The sequence below is a fragment of the Coffea eugenioides genome, chromosome 2 (genome assembly GCF_003713205.1).
Source record: "Coffea eugenioides isolate CCC68of chromosome 2, Ceug_1.0, whole genome shotgun sequence".
Taxonomy (NCBI): Eukaryota; Viridiplantae; Streptophyta; class Magnoliopsida; order Gentianales; family Rubiaceae; genus Coffea; species Coffea eugenioides.
In genome coordinates this window covers 31,173,274-31,191,635 of record NC_040036.1, presented here as the reverse complement: position 1 = coordinate 31,191,635, position 18,362 = coordinate 31,173,274, and the positions used below count along the sequence as shown (strand labels likewise).

The window sequence follows — 18,362 nt, the reverse complement described above, 5'->3', positions numbered from 1 at the left end:
ACAGAAATAAAAGAAACTCCAAGGACCGGGCTTGCAAATTCAGTTCCTATATAAGCATGCCGCGCAATCGAAATCACGTGAGTTCTATTCACCGGCACCGTTGTTCTACAGAGACCTGGCTGACATTTTTCTCCTCAGAAAAAATTGAGGTACGAAGAATATGTACATATATATATAGATATATATCTGTTAATAAATCTATATATTTCTGCTTCGATTTAGGGTTCCGATTGACAATCGAATTTCTTAATCAGGTAGTTAATTTTGACGATTATGACGGAAAGTATCTTAAATTTGTTTTTTCCTTTTGAGATTTTCATTAGTTTCTTTGATGAAATTGATTAGAGTTTTAGGGTTTGAAATTGTTAACCTTAATGCTCCTTGATCGATCTCTGTTTGGTTTTTTAATAATTGGCATTCCTTTTTGGTTTTTCGTTATAGTCTTGGTAATATTGGAGCTTTTGATTTGTATTTTGATGGGCTGTGATTATTTATCTCGCCAAATAAGTGGGGAAAAAGTAGAAATCTTTGCGGATTATGTGGCAATTTGAGCAATGAATTGTTTCTTTAAAAAAATAAAATTATAAGGGCATATAAATGTTGGATTTTTCTTTTTCTTTTTGATTTTTTTTTTTTTTTGAGAATTTGTTTTTCGGTTTGGAGCTGAATCAGTGGATGAAAGATTGGATAATTTTGGGGGACAGTAAAGGCCAGTTGTATGTATGATGATTTAAAGATGTCTATTACCCATGTTTCTCATTTTTTGTTTTTGGGTGACAATGGGAATTTTTGAGATGGAAATGAACAGGACCTAGCGCAGCCTAATTAACGGCTTCTTCAAGATTGTATCAAGGCTAACTTTTATGTTTCCATGGTAGTCCTTGAAATGCCTGCATGTCTTTACCAAAATTATATCCAACACTTGTATGTATGCATTTGGTTTTAAAATTTTTGTATCGGATATTAATTTGATACAAAATGGGGTTCTAATTGTTGAAAATGTTGCCTTGGAGATTCTAATTTATTTATGTGGCTTTGATAGTTAGAAGAATTATACTCTTATACTGAGCAACTGAAAGTATGTAACCATATGGCTTTGAATGATATTGGAATCTCTAACTACTCTGGTATTTTGCTGGAACTAACAAGGTTGCCAAACGGTCTATAGTGTCATTTAACACTTTGTTCTGCTGATTTTGGTAGCATTTAAATTGAGATCATGAGACTGCAGTAAATAAATATTTATACAAAGATGAACCATCTATTCTTTTGCTGAATAGCTTGTAAGCTTGCTTGTCAAGCAGTTTGTAAAACAGCAGGAAAGAAACCTGGTTTTTTGCTAATGGAGAAGGGAAAAGAATCTAGTCTGTTTGTTAATGATGGTTCATTCATGGAGAGATTCAAGCAGCTTCAACAGGAGAAGGAGCAGAAGGAAAAAGAGAAACTTGTGCCAGTAGAGCAACTTAAATCAGGCCCAAATCTATCAGGAACTTCAACACCTAAGCTTGTCATTGGTAAACCAATGATGAGTATTAAGGCAAATGATTCTCGTAAAACTTCTCAAGCTGCTTCGAGTGGTAAGCTTGCGTTCAGCTTGAAACAAAAATCGAAACTTGTGGCACCCCCTGTTAAGTTAGGTGAAGATGAGGATGAAGAAAAAACAGAAGCCGGAAATCCATCTGATGATGGACCAGTAAAGCGGCAGAAGTTGGGTGAGCCTGACGCTTTTCAGCAATCATCCAGACAAGTTGATGTTGGTAATTCCTTTCTTTTCATCTGGTTTATTCAGGGCTAAAAATATAGCAGGATTCTGCACTAAATTTAACTAGCAATGCACTGAAGTGCTTTGCTCTAGCAGAGAGAAGCATAGATAATTGTGATGCATGATGCTTCCCTTTTTGGCCCTTCTTGTTGATATTGGGCATGACTTGCTACGCATAAGATTTCAAATCCACAGACATTGACAAGGATCAATATTCTTAGTGAAGACAGCTGTCTTGCCTGATATTAGGATTTCAACATGGTAGACTTACATGTTGAGGGAACTGCTCCTTGATGGATTGGTTTAGTGTCCTGTAGAGTATTTTGTTACTCTATACCATAAATATATATTGATTTTGCACAATTGGTTACATTTTATCATTCTCAGCTAAGGTTTTTGACTGTTGGATGCTCTTTTCACTAGGCTGGCCGCTTTGGTTACTTATCTCCCCTGTTGCATAGTAATATCCATGTGTTAAATATTCTAGGCCCTCTGCTTTGTTCCTATCTAGTGTTTTTTCTTCCTCATGCAGTTTTACAGATCTCTTTTTCCCTTTGACTGGGTTGTAATGTCTGTACCAGTCTGATACTTCAAATTCTTTGTCTCTGGGCTGGGCTGATATACTATAAGTCATTGTGGCAGCTTTTAGACAATATGCTCATATTGCACAATGCTAGCTTGATTGTCGCCCTTGCCCTACCTTTTCAAAATTGTCTAGGCATGAAGTAGTCATGAAAGGGACAAAACATTCTTGAATTATTCTTATCTGATGAATGCAGTGTATACTATAATCCCATATCAACATTGCCGGAAAGGGATGTTCAATGAAAGATTTGGAAAATGTGGCAAGCCTGCTACAAGAGTAATTTACATTCACTTGTTCATGCTCTTGGTATTAACCAGTTCTTTAAGTGCATGCAGCACCACCTTCCCCAAGTGATCCTACAGTGAAGAAAGTTGCAGACAAACTAGCAAGTTTTGTGGCTAAGAATGGGAGGCAGTTTGAACATATTACACGTCAAAAAAATCCTGGAGACACTCCCTTTAAGTATGTGTTTTACTTCTGCAATTTGCTGGTAGTTGTTCAGAGTGCAGAATGTTCTCTGGATAAGAAATTTTGTGGGTTATGCGTATGTTTGGTCCTTTTGTTCATTTATTTATTTATTTACTTGTGTTTCTTTTTTTGGTCCTTTTTTCTTATCTACTCTTTTCCATGATTACTCTTTCTTTCTTATTTATACTTGTTTTTAATCTCCCAGACCTTTAGTAACTCGATGATTTTTGTAACTAACAGAAATGAGGGGATTGAGATTTGAGAGAGCCTGATTGACTCCTATTTGTATATGGGCAGATACTTGTTAACATTCCCTTTTCCAAGCAAAATAAGTGTGTGGTCTCAAATGGTACTGTAGAGATCCCCTTCTTATAGCTCCTAAAAGTGCAGTTTTCTGCACATACATACTCTTAAGCTGATTAGTTCTAGCTTGTCAAGATGGTCTACATCAATATTAGAGGGAAACTTTGAAAATCTTTTTAAGTGTACGTTTCCTTGAATTCTTGGGTGCTGTATTAGTAAATTATTTTTCCCAAGTTTAACAGGTGGTCAAAAGTACATTCCCAATTAGTCGGTCCAAGTGGTTCCCTACCTACTTACCTATAAAGATGGCCTGGGGCATGTTTTAATGTAGTTGCAATGAACTTTAGCGGTACACTCTTTTTGGTATGATAGATATTGTCCTCAAGTGACAGAATGAAAGGACATTGAAATTTTGTCAGTGTGTGGTGATGGCATGATTTGTGTTGAATTGTTAATAGTTACTGAAATGATTTGGGGTAAAACTGAATGAAGTGCTTATCACATGTTTCATCGGATTTTCTGGTGCAATTAATATATCTTGGCCTGGCCATTCTTGCAGGTTTTTGTTCGATCAAAGTTGTTCTGATTATAAGTACTATGAATATCGGCTTAGTGAAGAGGAGAAAGCTCTGTCAGAATCCATGGATAACCAAACGCCCCAAAGTGGTTAGTGCCTTAATTTCAGTCCCCGAGGTGTTGTTTATTTCATCATGCTCCTAGCTGGAGGTTGTTGATGGATTGCTTTAAAGTAGTGCTGTTGGTGCTCTGATGAGGATATCACTGCGTCTAAAACTTGTGCCTTTAATAGCTGTGACTTGTTTATTGTATTGCTCTGCACTTGATGGGGTTTGGCTAGAATATTTTCTTGCGGTGTCAATTGTCTTCTCTGTTTTCTGGTCTGCCTAGTTTGTTTGTAGATTGTGAGCTTTTGATGTATGCATTATCTGTCTTATCTTGAAATGGTGAGGATCAATTGATTTTGCCCCTTCTTGCCTTTAATTCATGCACTTTCACATATGCTTGATGTGTATGTCATTTTTGAAAATGGAGATTTTGGTGTATGAAAAGTTTAGCATTTCTTTAGTTAATGGTGAATTGTTTAATTACCAAAAAGGGAAGGGTAAATAACTGGTTATTGAATTGAATTTGAACATTTACTCAGCAGGTAATATGGCTAGTGCCAATAGTACTGCAACAAGTGGTTCTCAAAGGTCATATCAACAACAGTCAAATTACCAAATTCCTGCCTCAGCTTTATATGAAACAGCAGAGAATATGACAGCTTCTAGTGCATCAGTACCAGAATCATCAACTGGAAGATCAGGTATATACCAGAGTTTTCTTTTTCTCAGTTTCTTCCTGCTTACTGTTGCTTTTTCTAGGTGCATTGTTAAATTCTGACAAAGATAGGGAACAGAGAGAAACTAAATTTGATTGCATTGCTGTAGATGATAATGTGAAACTAGCTCTTAGAATTCTGGTTTTGAGTGCATGTAGTTTTATAAGTTGATGTTCTTGTTTGCTGTCGTATAAAAGCCAAAGTATAGAGAATTTCATTTTTCCTGCAGTAGTATCCTTTTGTGGATCTTTTTGCCAGAAACTGGGTTTGCAGTTGTGTTGGTTAGAGAATGATTTTATGAACATGCGTTTACTGCTGTTATTGTGCATCATTGACTGTTCAACATTGAAAGAGCATTTGTACTTAATTTACAACTGATGTAGCATCAATTGATGACTTGGGAACAGTTAATATAACCATGAAATGTCCTCATAAGTAGGATGCAGCTTGCTGGCATTGCTTCTTAGAAAAATAGTAGGATCTGGAGTGAAAGATAGCTGGAATTTGACCTATTTTTTTGGGTTTACATCTTTTGAGAGCTTTTGAGTTCTTGGACAACTCTCATTTTTTGATTAGATATTCTGTAAAATACTACTTTACTATTACCTCATGTGGTATGTAGTGTTCATGTCCAGTTATCAGCAGCTTGGTCTATATTGTTAATTCAAGTTTTGACGTGTAGGGGAATCTAGCGCGCTAACAGCTGCTGACCCTATTGCCATGATGGAGTATTACATGAAGAAGGCAGCTCATGAAGAAAAATTTAGGCCACCAAAAGCATCAAAGGACGAGATGCCTCCCCCTGCTTCACTCCAAGGTATGTACAATTTATGCTAATAAAATATAAGTCTCAACCTTCTTATCTGGGACTAGATCTTCCCTTTTAGTTATATTCTTTGTACGCATCTATGCCTATTAATTGCTAATATCAATTAACTGCATAAAATGTGAATGGCAAATATTGCATGAACGCGGTTTTTTTTCAGCTTCTGGTAAAAAAGGACATCACATGGGTGACTATATTCCTCCTGAGGAACTTGAGAAGTTCTTAACCAGTTGTAATGATGTTGCTGCGCGCAAAGCTGCAAAGGAGGCTGCAGAGAAGGCAAAAATTCAGGCAGATAACATTGGCCACAAACTTCTGTCAAAAATGGGTTGGAAAGAAGGTACCGCCTTTGCTTACCCTTTTCAAGCCTATCTGCCATAGTCTTATGTCTGGTTTTTGCTTCCCCCCTAATTCTTCTATCAGGCTTAGTTACATTTCTTCTCTAATTTAAGCTTCCCTTGTCTTGCACTTTAAAATGGATAAAAAATCACTGGGTTCTTGCACTCTTTCGCAATTTCTCTCTTTCCCTGGATCGGGATGCATATGGATATCTTCCTTCGGGACTTATTAATTCTGGAAAAGCAATCTATGGTTTCTTCATCTATTTTAGTGAGATTATGTCTTTTTATATTTGGTGATAAATTGTATAACCGCGATCAAGTACTATGGATCTTGAATACCCGTGTCAATCCTCTAAATGAGGTTTGACCTCTGTACATGGGCCTATTTTGGTAGATGTACCTGTCAAGTGTGCGTTTGGTGCTGCAGAGCGCAATCCATTCTGATTTTAGAGATTGATGTAATATTGTGCTTGAGAGAAGTACGTACGTACTATTCATGATATTGTCGACACTTTTGGAAATTGCAGGCGAAGGCCTTGGGAGCTCCAGAAGTGGTATTGCTGATCCAATTATGGCAGGTGGTGTGAAAAAGGACAACCTGGGCGTTGGTGCTCAGAATCCGGGAGAAGTGACAGCTGAGGATGACATTTACGAACAGTACAAGAAGCGGATGATGCTCGGCTATCGTTACCGGCCAAACCCTTTGGTATGACTCAACATTTCTTCGGTTATGTTGCTTTGCTGCTACAATTTAACTTGTTTTGTGGGTTAAACTTTACTTTGTGACTTTGCTGCTTTGCTTCTTGCAGAACAATCCTCGGAAAGCATATTACTGAAGAACTCTTTTCCAAGTGCAAATCTACTTGTAAGACTCTGCTGAAATAACTTGACTCAAATGTATTGTCATTTGTGGAAATTTGCGCGAGTTTAGGTTCAAACACTGTACTTGCATGTTTTTTTTGGATTTATAAAGCCAATTAGTTTTGAATAGTTTTACATCCTATATATTGCCTTTTCTAGTAGCACTCCATGCTTTTTTTGGTAAAATTTGCCTTTGGGCAGTTACGTCTGAGGGTTGATGTATGTTTGGATTGAGCGTTATTTGGGTGTTTTTGTGCAAAACTTTACCATTATGGCTCTATTTGGATTGGTTATTTTTTCAAAAATATGCTGTTTTTTAAATATAATATTGTAATAATAAACAATAATTCAAAAAATATTTCATCTATACAGTATATCAAATATTTTAAAAAAATTTTATAGTAAAATTTTTCATATACAATGTTATAGTAAAGTTTTTCAAAAACATTCTCAAAAACAGTTAATTCAAACGAATTTTAAAAAAAAAATATTTTTTATTTGTTTTGAGATAGGGTGGTGTTTTTAGAGTTATTCGGTGTTTTCTTAAAGACAACCCACCACCTGTCCCTCAGCTCTCACCCGCCGCCCTCCTCTGCCGCCTATCCCCTGCAACCCCTCCTCCCCGGTGAAAGAAGATGGGAAATGAGTTTATTAGTTGGCTGATGTAGCAGGGCACTAACCAATAATTGGAATTAAGTGGGGCCCCCAAAACCCAAACCTTATCATGCCAAAATTAAATGCATTGAGGGGTCAAGAGATATCATCAGAATTCAGAAACACGGCCTTTCCACAAATTATTCTCCTCAACGTGCGCATATTCTAGCTTCAACACGATACATGCGCGATTTTCTAATTTTGGCATAGAAATAAGTTCACTGCACCCCACTCTCATTCCTGTTTGTGCATTTTTGTTGGTACCCCTTTTCATTTCCAAGTGCAGTAGCAAAATTACACATTGACCGAAGCCATGAAATCAACTTTGCTTTAGACTCCGAAAAAGTGGAATTCGTTAATCAGTCATCCCTACTACTAGTAGATGCCATGATTGCAACTTTGCTTTTTTTTTTTCCTCTGAATCAATTGAATTTTGGCCGTGTTCGGGTCGGGTTGGAGCGCCGGGCCCGGGCCGCAAGGGATTAGTCGGGCCCCGTAAGGATTGATCCGGACACCCTGTGCCGACCAAAAAAAAAAAATAAAATTGAATTTTGGTGCGAATACTTCCTTCTTCATTTTTTTGGGTGCGAATGATGCATGTAATTATTAAAATATAAATAAAGTAGAATTAGCTCGTTGCAATCATCATCATTTCAATAGCACAACGGTTGGCTTCTGGGAAGATACGCCTCAATCGAATCCGACTTGCCAGAGCTGTTCCATGAACATGAACAAGACAAGCAGCTTGCTACCAAAATGTTTACTTATGGGTTGCCCGGAAAATCAGTCACTACACAAGTTCTTTCAAGATATGAGTTACCACTAAGCTATATGGGTTTTCAAGATTTCATTTAAAGTATTTAAGCTATAGCTCCTAATTGTGAAAAGAGAAAAGAGGGGAAAAAAAAAAAAAGCCCTTGCCCAGTATGGTAAGATCTCGTTCTATTTCCATCTTTCCCTTAATTTGGAAAATAATTAGACTGCTTAGTCTATTGATAAAAATAAATGAAACTGTCTGAGGTGCCTATTGAACACTCGTTAAGATTATTCACATTAGGGATTAGATTTTTAAAAAGGCAAGATTAATTAGAAAAAGTGTATAAATTATAAGGAAAGATAATAATTATTACTGTGTGTATGTATTGTAGGCTGAATAGAATTTAAATATATTAATGAATGTCCATTAGATGCTCGTTTGAAAAAAAAAAAAAAAACGCAAAGTACATGAAGATTATCCCAATTTTGCCACTGACACTGACAGTATATACACTGTCAGCCAGGTTTTGGAGTTTTGGATGCAATTCAGTGGATAAAAAAGTTGCCTTCACGTGTCCTTGCGACCCACCACACGAACACCAATTCTTGTTGTTGAATATATATATTTTTTGAAGTCTAAGGTTAAAGTTAAAGTTAACTTTGAATCTCATTCTTGTCTCCTCGAGGCAATAGGAAAATCTCAAGACCTCTCGTGCGTTCCTGGATTTGCAAGTTTTAGCCCTTTTGTTTATCTCAAGTTTAACAGACATTTTTAGTGACTTTTGATTTGATTCAGTACAGGCTCATTAAAGTATTGCCATAAATAATGCTAGTTATTATGTTTATTAAAAGGTAGCTAATATTTTCATTAGCCGCGCACGCCAAAGTTCCTGTGGCTTTTTCTGCAATCCCATAGCCCAATAAAATGGATGGAGACAAAGAATCAAGGGATAATTTCAAAAAACTCTCATGAGATTCACTTAATACCACCTTTAAACATTGAGAAATATATCGCTTTGGAACGAAGATATCTTCTCTATCCAAAAATGAGTTTTTTAATAATATATTTTGAAATGAGTTTATAATAATGTTATAAAAAAATCAAAAGTACGAAAGACAAGTGATATTTTTCAAAATTCAGGGATGTTAAATAAAATTATCAGAAACCTAAAAGGAGATTTGTGAAATTATCCCAAGAATCAAACTTAACTTAGACATGTACAAGTTAGAAAGGAAAATCTTGATTTTAATTTGATTTTGTGAACAACGACTTTATCATATTTAAATAACGGGTTATTATCCCAAAATTAGAGTTCAATTATGTACTTAGACAACTTTGTTTGACCTCCCGAAATCTCAATTCACATGTTTGACCACCAAAAAAAAAAAGGGTAAACGAGAGCGGAAAAAAAAATAGAAGAATGATTGCCCTTTAAATAAATAAGATTTGAAGTAGGATAGACTAAATAATTCTCTTTTACGTTATTCTTCCTCTGTATCTGTTGCCCTTTTTTGTGGGTCAATGGAAGACAGACTGGCAATCTTGTTCACATGAAACTACACTTTTTTTTTTCCTTTTTTTATGACTCAAGAAAGCCATATTTCTTTAGTTTTTGTTTTTTTTGGCTGAGTTGGAGTTGGAAGATGACAAGATGGGGATGGCAATCCACCCGACCAAGGCCATCAAGCATCCAAGGAAGTAGAAACGAAGCAACCATTTCATTTTCTTTACTGCTGACAGATATAAAAATATACTTATAATAGTCTTTTCTCTCGAAAGAATACTTTAAGGTGTTTTTGGACCACTCCAAGAAGAAAGGGTCACAGCTCACGAGGGCACCTTGTTTCTTGGGTCAACAGATTTGAAGTTAGCTGCATCATAATTTAATGAGGTCGCAATTAAAGGGTACCTAAGTTCCTCTCATTTTCAATTTTTCATCCACCTATATTCATTGGAATTAAGTACTTAACTATGTAATTAGAGAAGGAAAAGTTAAAACATATATATGGTGTATGATATATATAATATATGATAATGTATTTTATTTTTTTTAATTTGGTTTTTTTTGCTCATTATGTTCCTTTTTTTTTGGTATTTGATACATTTCTTATGCTTTAGTTGGAGGCAATGTTGTCAAAATTAAAAGTGAAGTTGATTAGATAGGTCGATATGAGATTTGGCTAGAGTTAACTACAATTCTTCAGCATGAAAGAAAATCAACCAAGGGTGGGTCAAATTTTATCTTTTTTTTTTTTAAATATATGATAGACCTACTCCTACTCTACACTATAGGGAGGGGGTAATCCAACGGGACCAATGGAGAAATCCGAGGGGGGAGGGGAGTTCTAGATTTTTAAAATGTAAGTAAAGAAATTCGATCCCTTATATCCAAGTAGAATTTTAAATCTCTTTTGGTAGTCAACTACTTGGAGTAGTTGGTTGGGTCAAATTTTACTTGGTTTTGCTCAAATTACATGAAGATAACTAGCTGCAAGAAAGAACTCACTCTAGGCTCTAGCTATCTTCTACATCACACAAAAAGGAATATTGATGAAAAAAAAAAAAAACATTGGTCAACCCTAAAGTAGCCAAAAAGACAAGAGAAGAAAAAGGAATATAATAGAAAGAGAGAGCAAGTTTCATTAAAATGCTTCAAAGTTTAAAAAGATGTAGGTTAACCACTACAAGTTTGAAAAAGTGGCATTTAGACCCTTTTTATCCTTTCTTACTTCTAAGTCAAGCGTAGTATTTTAGCTATAAAAGGACGAGGATTTTGGACTTTTAATTTTAGGGTTAATATTTCCTACATTGATATACATGGTCAGCATTGAATGAATGACAACTATGCAAAATTTGAAATTGAAATTCAATTTTTGCACACGTGTCATGGATCCAATGGTGATATTGTATGCACTATCAGTATATATAAGATTTACTCTAATTTTAATCGTGACTTTAATTGGCTGTTCAATAAAAGAACAACTGACTAAAAACAGATCAAGCTTCAAATACTACAAGTGAATGCACGGCTTGTCAAACTTTAGTGGCTGATCAGTTACATATTTCAAATCTAGAGGGGTTTTGTGAAAATTAATCAAAAAAAAATCACCAGGTCTGCATTGATAAGAGCAACATTAATCTTACTTTTCAAATTCTAATATTGAGTTTATTATGACCTATAATTAAGCTCCTCAGTCAAAGTGAGTCTAATGGAAATTCTGCTTATTGAGTCTGTCTTTTTAAAAAAGTTACACCTCATGAATAGAACACAGATTTATTACATGATTATAGACATATAAAAAAAAACAAAAACAAAAAGGTCCCATTTTGAGAGCTTTTTCTTGGGAAGCACACCCCATAATGTGCTTATCTACTATTCCTCTGGAAAGTGCTTATCAGATAAGGAGAACAATCCAATTTATCGTTCACAAAATATTCCTTTATTTGATCACAAAGCATAAATTCTTCCAAATAATTCATGTTCCTGGAAAAGGACTTTTTCTTTTTCATTTTTCCATTCTTATGGGAAAAAAATTAATTGCTATAATTTCTAAGAGTCTACCTGTAAAAAGCAATTGAAAATCACGACAATCCTAAACGATAGGCACAAATATGAAATTTCTAAAATCAAGAAGATGAATCATCTTTTAATTTATTTCTGTCGCTAAATTGCATTGTTGCTTAGTATAGGAGTTTCTAGTTTCTAATTAGTGCATTTCATTAGTCAGAATGCTCGTTCGATTCTTTCTCTTTTGGTCTTGTACGAGAGATTCTTTAGTGGTTAAAACTTAAGAGATGAGATTCTTGACATGAAGGCGTCAATTTAGGGATGGCAATGGGGGCAGGTGATCGCGGGCACCCGCCCCGCGGGGGGCTAATGGGGAGAGGGTTGGGGCGGGAGAGTGTACCCCTGCCCCATTCCCCGTCCCGCCACCCGCTTTAAAAAAATAAATATATAAAATATATGTATATAATTATATATATAATATATAATTTAATTAGTTACAAACTTATGATAATGATATTATTAGTTATACTCCCTCCCTTTTTTTATAATTGACGTTTAAGAAATTTGCTCTAGTGTACTTTTATCTGTCGTTTTATTATCCCCATACAGTATTAATTATTTTTTCACAATTTTACCCTCTTATCTCTCTTTTCCAATACAGGGTTCTTAATTACTACTCCTAGTAATTATTGCTTCTCTCTTTGTAACAACCCTAGTAATTATTGCTTTTGGTCTAGTAAAACAGCACCATTTAGTACTCTAGTGAGAGAAAACATGGGTGAATTGGACAATTAATGAGGGTACAAAAGGAAAGTAGTGTACAGATTTAAGCAATGAAAAACTTTTCTTAATTGGTGTGCAAAACCTTAAACGTCAGTTATAAAAAAAGGGAGGGAGTATGTATTATATAATGTCTATTAGTATATATAATATAATTGATATTATTAATTATACTAATAATTATATATGTGTACTAATACAAATTATTAATTGGTTATACTAAATTCACTAATACATTTATACTAAATCCCTAATTACACTTAATACAATAACATTTTTTTTCTTAAAAAAACACAAGCACAATAATGAATTAGTGATCGTATTTGTGCCAAAAGTGAAAACTTGACTACTTTAGTTATATTTATTTCATTATGTTGGATTGTATTCAAATAATTTTTATTTGATTGTTTTTATAAGTTTCAATTGTAAAATTATAATGAATAATAATTTGATGATGTGTTGATATTTTAGGACTTAATTATTTGTTAAAATTTAACCATAATAAAATTATATAATAATTTTTTATTAGCTCCGCGGGGACACCAAGCAGGGCGGGGCGGGGTGGGGAGGGGGAGGGGTCCCTACCCCGTTGCCTTCCCTAGTCGATTTCAAAGATCTTCAACATTAGATAACTTGGGCCACCACGTGATTTTCTGCATGAATTTGTGTCTGCTGATTCCAACATCTGAATGGTAAAAAGTACTTTAGGAACTTCAAAAAGATACAACACAACATTAAATAGTTAGTAATTGCTCTTTATTTCCTAAATAGATCACCAAAACAAATTTAAGAGCCTTTTTATTGCATCAATTGGGATTCGTTATTATAAGCACCGGAACGCTAATAATAAGAGGGAGAAATAGATTCCATACTAGATTATTCCCATTATAACTCTTCAGGGAGACCGTGATTATGAGAAAAATATGAAATTTATATATGGTTTTCTTTGGAAAAATGACTTGTTTCATCCTTTACATTTTGTAAAAATGTTGTTTTCATTCCTTGCTTTTAAAATGAAGTAAATTTGTCCATGACATTTAAAAATTAAAGTTATTATATCTCTGAAACCAACTTTTAATATGAATCAAATCATCCAGTAATCTAGTAACAAATTTTGGGAATAGAATTGATGGATCACTCAGTTAACTCCATCACATTCACATGACATTTATTGAACCAAATAAGCAAAAAAATAAAAAATTATAGCAGAAAAGGCTATTCCTGTGTCTTGAAATAGCAGGATTTCTTTTTTAGATAAATTTTTTCATACACCATTTGTATATATACTTGTAAATCTAGATGTATACCATACATATAAATTTGATATTTAAATTTAAATTGAAATGATGTGGCAGATATCCAGATCCGTCAGCATATACAATGACAATATAGGAAAGATTAATCCTTTTTTTTTTATATTATAATTTTTTACTTTTTCTTTTTGGGTTCATTAATTTTCGCATGGATATCAAGTTGAATTAATCAAGTGATTTACCAATTATACTCCCGAAATTTGTAATCGGGTTGTTAGGTGATTAGATTCAAATTCAAAGTTAAATTCAAAGATGTAATAACTTTAGTTTTTAAATGTCAAGAACGAATTCACTTTGTTTTAAAAGTGAAGATGAAAAAAAAAAATTTTGTGAAATGTAAAGGATAAAACTGATCGTTTTCCCATTTTCTTTCCTATGCCAAAAAAGTTGAGACAATACCAGCAACACACTAGCTGATGAAAACAGACAAGACTCGAATTGGGGTCTAAAACTTTGCTGAAGATTACTGTAAAAGTTGTAAGAAAAATTTTTAGGATGAAAAACTTTTTTCTTTTCTTTCCTCTCTTCTTATTCTCCCTTCTCCCTCCCCGGCACCTCTGCCTCTAGCCGGCAAAAACCAGCAGCCATGGGAAATTTTTTTTTCCCTTTTTCTCTTTCCCTCTTCTCCCTCTCCCTCTCCCTCTCTCCCCTATCCCCGTTGCGCTCAGCAACCATGAGAACTTGCAACCATGGATTTTTTCTTTTGCTTTTTCTCTCCCCACTCTCCTCCCCCTCCCCCTCCCCTAGTTGAGATCTGGTCTCCCAGCAGTCATGGGAAATTTTTTTTTTCCTTTCTCTTTCCCTCTTCTCCCTCTCCTCTCCCCTCCCTCTCGCACTCCGACGCCAGAGTAATGGAAGCCATGGATTATTTTTTTTAGCTTTTTCTCTCCCTCTCTCCTCCCCTACCCCTCCCTTAGCTGCGATCTGGTCGCGCTAGCAGGAGAGGGAGGGTGGCGGGGGAGGGAAAGGGGAAGAGGGGAGGGGAGGGGAAGAAAGGAGAAGAGGGGATGAGGGAGAGGGAGAGAAAAAAAAAAGAGGAAGGCCGGCACTGAAATCAGTGCCGGAATAGGTGACCGGAGCCGGGAGCGATGGTGGAGGTGGTGGCTGGCGACGGAGGACGTGATGGGTTGGGTGAGAGAGGAAAAAGAAGAAAAGTTGAAGGGAAATTTTTTGTGTATTAGATATTTTGAAGCGTGTAAGTTAAAAACTTGCAAAAGTTATTAAAAAACTAGTATCATACAAATTTGCAAAAAACCTGAGGTTCCAAACAGGCCCAAGTACTTCAACACACAAGATGAAAACACCTTACTATTTGAGTTACAACACGTTAACTTGAACTATACTGTATCATATTGTCCTTGTTGAATTAACAACAATCTTTGAACTATACTGTATCATATTATCCTTGTTGAATCGACAACAATCTTTATGGAAGTTGAGAGAGTGAAAAAGATTGCACAAGATCAAATTGAAATTTATCATGGAATATGTTATATGCTATTATGCTCCAATAAATTGCCATGGGATGGATTTCATAAAAGTTTCCAAGAATAAGGGCATATTCCTAAAGTATTTTTTTAGGGTATCCATGAAAAATCATCTAATTTCGCAGCGCAGATTTAAATGGAGCGAATACTTTCTTCAAGTTTAAAAAAAAAACTAAAACGTTCCTCAAGAATTAATATTTACGAAGAAAAGATACCTATAACTGAATTGACTGTTTCTAAAAGGACAAAATGATAAAAACATGCTCCTTTTCTTCAATTCTATAGAAATTTAATTTTTAAGGGAAAAAAATTCTCAGCCATAAGCTTTATTTGCTGTACGGCCTCACTTTTGCCCCTAAGGCCCTAAGTACTCTGCCAAATAATAAATTTATCTTCTTAAACATTTTAAATACTGAAACATCAAAGAAGGCAAGGCAACAACTATTGCTAAGTTTGCCTTAGGACTAATCCTGCATTAATTATTATGTTTCTTACTGTCATTAGCATCATTATATCTGTGGACTTAGCAGTTGATTGTAATATTGTATTATGTATAATCAGCACTTGTATCACAGCTCTCTGCTATTGTGTACTTTCATGCTGTACTCAATAAAATGATTATTTTTCCATTAAAAAAAATGTGTGTAGAGAGTGAGGTGCCATGGCACCTTGGAGGGTTACCAGCATCCAAACAAAATTCTCAATGACCATTTTTTTTTTTAGTGTAAATTAAAGGTTCCAAATTCGGAACCTCCCAATGAGTTATTGACCGGAAGTTTTGCTTGTTTTGGATGGTGAAAAACCATCAAATGCGGGGCATTACTGCCCCTCACATGGTTTCTTGAATTGAGATTATTGACTAATCTTTTGAATAAGAAACCTCACTTGTCATGTTCTGTTTATATAATAGTGGTTTAGCATATAATAGTGTTGTCAACTTAATTAGTGCCCTAGCTAAGTGCCTATATTGAATTGATTATGTCATTAGGTGAGATCCTCCTAGTTTAGCTTGCCAGAGCAAAATACATGTTCAACAAAGTAAAGAAAATGGGAACGACAGTAAGTTTATTTTGGCCAACAAAATTTATTGTTTTTAATTATTGAATACTTGAATCTTTTTATTGCATCTTTTTTTTTTTTGGTTTTTTAAGTGTGGACTTTTGTATTGTTGAATTTGGGGAGGAAAGTCAAAACACATTGTGGCAAGAAAAACCCCAAAATAAAAAAAAACGAAGAATAGGAAAGAAACGAAGAAACATTGTACTACATTTTTTTGTCCACAGTTTGAATTAGGAACCAGAAAGTTGAAAGGGAGAAAATATGTAATGGATAGTAGCAGAATTAAAATGGTCAACGAGAGGTTCTATCTCTTCTACCTTCTTCTAAAGAAGAATAAAGTCAAACAATCCTATTTATCTGGGTTGACTCTCTACCTCTCTCTTGACCAAAGCCCAAAGCTTTTTGGTAAATTTTTACTCATCCTTAACCCCGTGAGAACCCCAAAAGCAGGTATCTTTTTGAGGTCTCACAGGGAACTAATAAACCCTTCCCAATCCCCCCCCAGAACTCCGATGTGGGACAAAGCCTCCACAAACGGAGGAAGCCTCCCAGAACTCCGATGGGTTGACTCTCTACCTCTCGAACCAGAAATTGAGTAAGTTGACTTCTGGCGTTTGTCTGCAAATTCAGCTACGCAAAGAAGTCGGTAGGAGTAGCACATCTACGTTGCTGTACTAACGTATTCAAACGTACTTGAATTAACTGTACACTACTTTTATTACACTTCCGACCTTCAACCTAGTATAGAGCACCGTTATCAAGTCTCATTTTTCAAATCTTAACACATGTAATAACTCGTATTGTAGAAATTGATTTAAGTAATCTTACATGACACGTATCCGGATTTGTAGAGTAAAATTTGATAAGGGAGTTTCATTGTGAAGATGAGAATCCGAAGTGCTTTTATTAGGCATAACTTCTTATTGTTTACTTTTTTTAAGATAAAGTCGCAACATCAATATGGAAAGAGTAATATCAAAATTTATCATGAGGGTCGATACTTCAAGATTTATCTGTCACACAAATCCTGTACAAAGATATATGAAGAAACGGGATCAAAACCCTAAATCACTTCGATACTTAAATCAGTGAAAGAATCACGTAGTTAAGTATATTTGTAGATCCACAAAAGCAACATACACTTTATAATAGTATGACAATTTTGATTTTAATGAGCGATCCCTTCTGTCATGTTGCATTATATTATTAAGAATCATATTTATGTATCATTAATTTGCATTACGGATCAAATGTGGATGCCAATTAATGTGTTTTGCATTACGGATCAAATGTGTATACCAATTAATGAATAAAAGCCGTCCAATAAATAATCGATTTCTTAAAAAACTCAAGCTTTCAATGGCAGGGGTGGTTGGGATGGAAGTTTGCCCACCTTAACGTTTTGAGTTCATGCATGTATGAAGACAAGCAGCAATTCAATGTTCCTGTCGATTTTGTTGAAATGTTGTTTATCGATTGGGTGGTCATTATTACTAAGGAAAAGTGCAATTTTGTCTCTTCTCCTTATATATCAATTACCTACTTACAATGTTCAAGTTGTTCATCAAATTAGTAAAATTTCCATTGACTTTGAGGTCCAGCTATCAATTATTTGGACCATTGTTATTTCATCCACTGGGTTTTTCTTTATTACTTATTGTATCAATTCATTCACGTTCAGGTTTGCAAAACCATTTGTTTGGGTAGAGTTTTATATGAGATATTATTTGGAATAATTACTATAGCACTTTTTGTGATATGATGTATGTGAGATAAAAAGGTGGATCGGAAAATGTATTTATGGTGCAAGCGAAATATTATTTGGGATAATTTCGCTGTTCAAACACTCCCGAACGACAGCCAACTCCCAGTGTATGAATTGCGTAACAATAGTGAATACCTTAAGTAGACATGTGTGCAGACGCGTATATATATATATATATATATATATATATATAATATAGACACACACACATATATATATATATGTTTTCCACCGCTCTCCACACCTTCGACATGCTACTAGATTCAGGCGACTCAGGGTTCGGCCAAACCTTGAACCTAGCAATAAGGAGAACTCTAAAAACTCTCGTCTGACCGCTAAAAGATTAAATCAAGCAGTAAGAAGAATTTTAAGAGCTTTCACGTGATTACTAGAAGATTAATCTATAATTAAATTGTTAGTCTACCTTTGATAAACTTTACCTTGTTAAAGGATAACACACATGCTCGTATACTAATGTATCCTTCCAAAACACAATATTGTAGCTCGCCAAATATTCTGTTTATAAAGCTACGAACACCTAAAACATTTTTCA

General features: G+C 34.9%; 1 protein-coding gene across 2 annotated transcripts; it reads left to right on the top strand.

Moving 5' to 3' along the window:
• The first annotated feature begins 81 nt into the window (after nt 1–81).
• LOC113761411 (SURP and G-patch domain-containing protein 1-like protein) lies at nt 82–6,628 on the top strand. 2 transcript variants are annotated; one of them, XM_027304387.1, is made up of 9 exons: nt 82–149; nt 1,305–1,757; nt 2,684–2,810; nt 3,679–3,785; nt 4,285–4,443; nt 5,141–5,275; nt 5,445–5,624; nt 6,153–6,331; nt 6,435–6,628. In XM_027304387.1, the coding sequence occupies exons 2-9, from the start codon at nt 1,343–1,345 to the stop codon at nt 6,459–6,461; spliced, it is 1,329 nt and encodes a 442-aa protein (XP_027160188.1). In that variant the 5' UTR covers nt 82–149; nt 1,305–1,342; the 3' UTR covers nt 6,462–6,628. The 2 variants fall into 2 exon arrangements, with proteins under 2 accessions (XP_027160188.1, XP_027160186.1); XM_027304385.1 differs by having other exon boundaries at nt 4,282–4,443.
• Nucleotides 6,629–18,362: the final 11,734 nt, after the last annotated feature.

Coding starts and splice junctions, on each gene's coding strand:
- LOC113761411 (XM_027304385.1), top strand. CDS start 1,343: ATGGAGAAGGGAAAAGAATCTAGTCTGTTTGTTAATGATGGTTCATTC. Junction 2,811..3,678: donor CCTGGAGACACTCCCTTTAA/GTATGTGTTTTA, acceptor CCATTCTTGCAG/GTTTTTGTTCGATCAAAGTT. Junction 4,444..5,140: donor ATCATCAACTGGAAGATCAG/GTATATACCAGA, acceptor TTTGACGTGTAG/GGGAATCTAGCGCGCTAACA.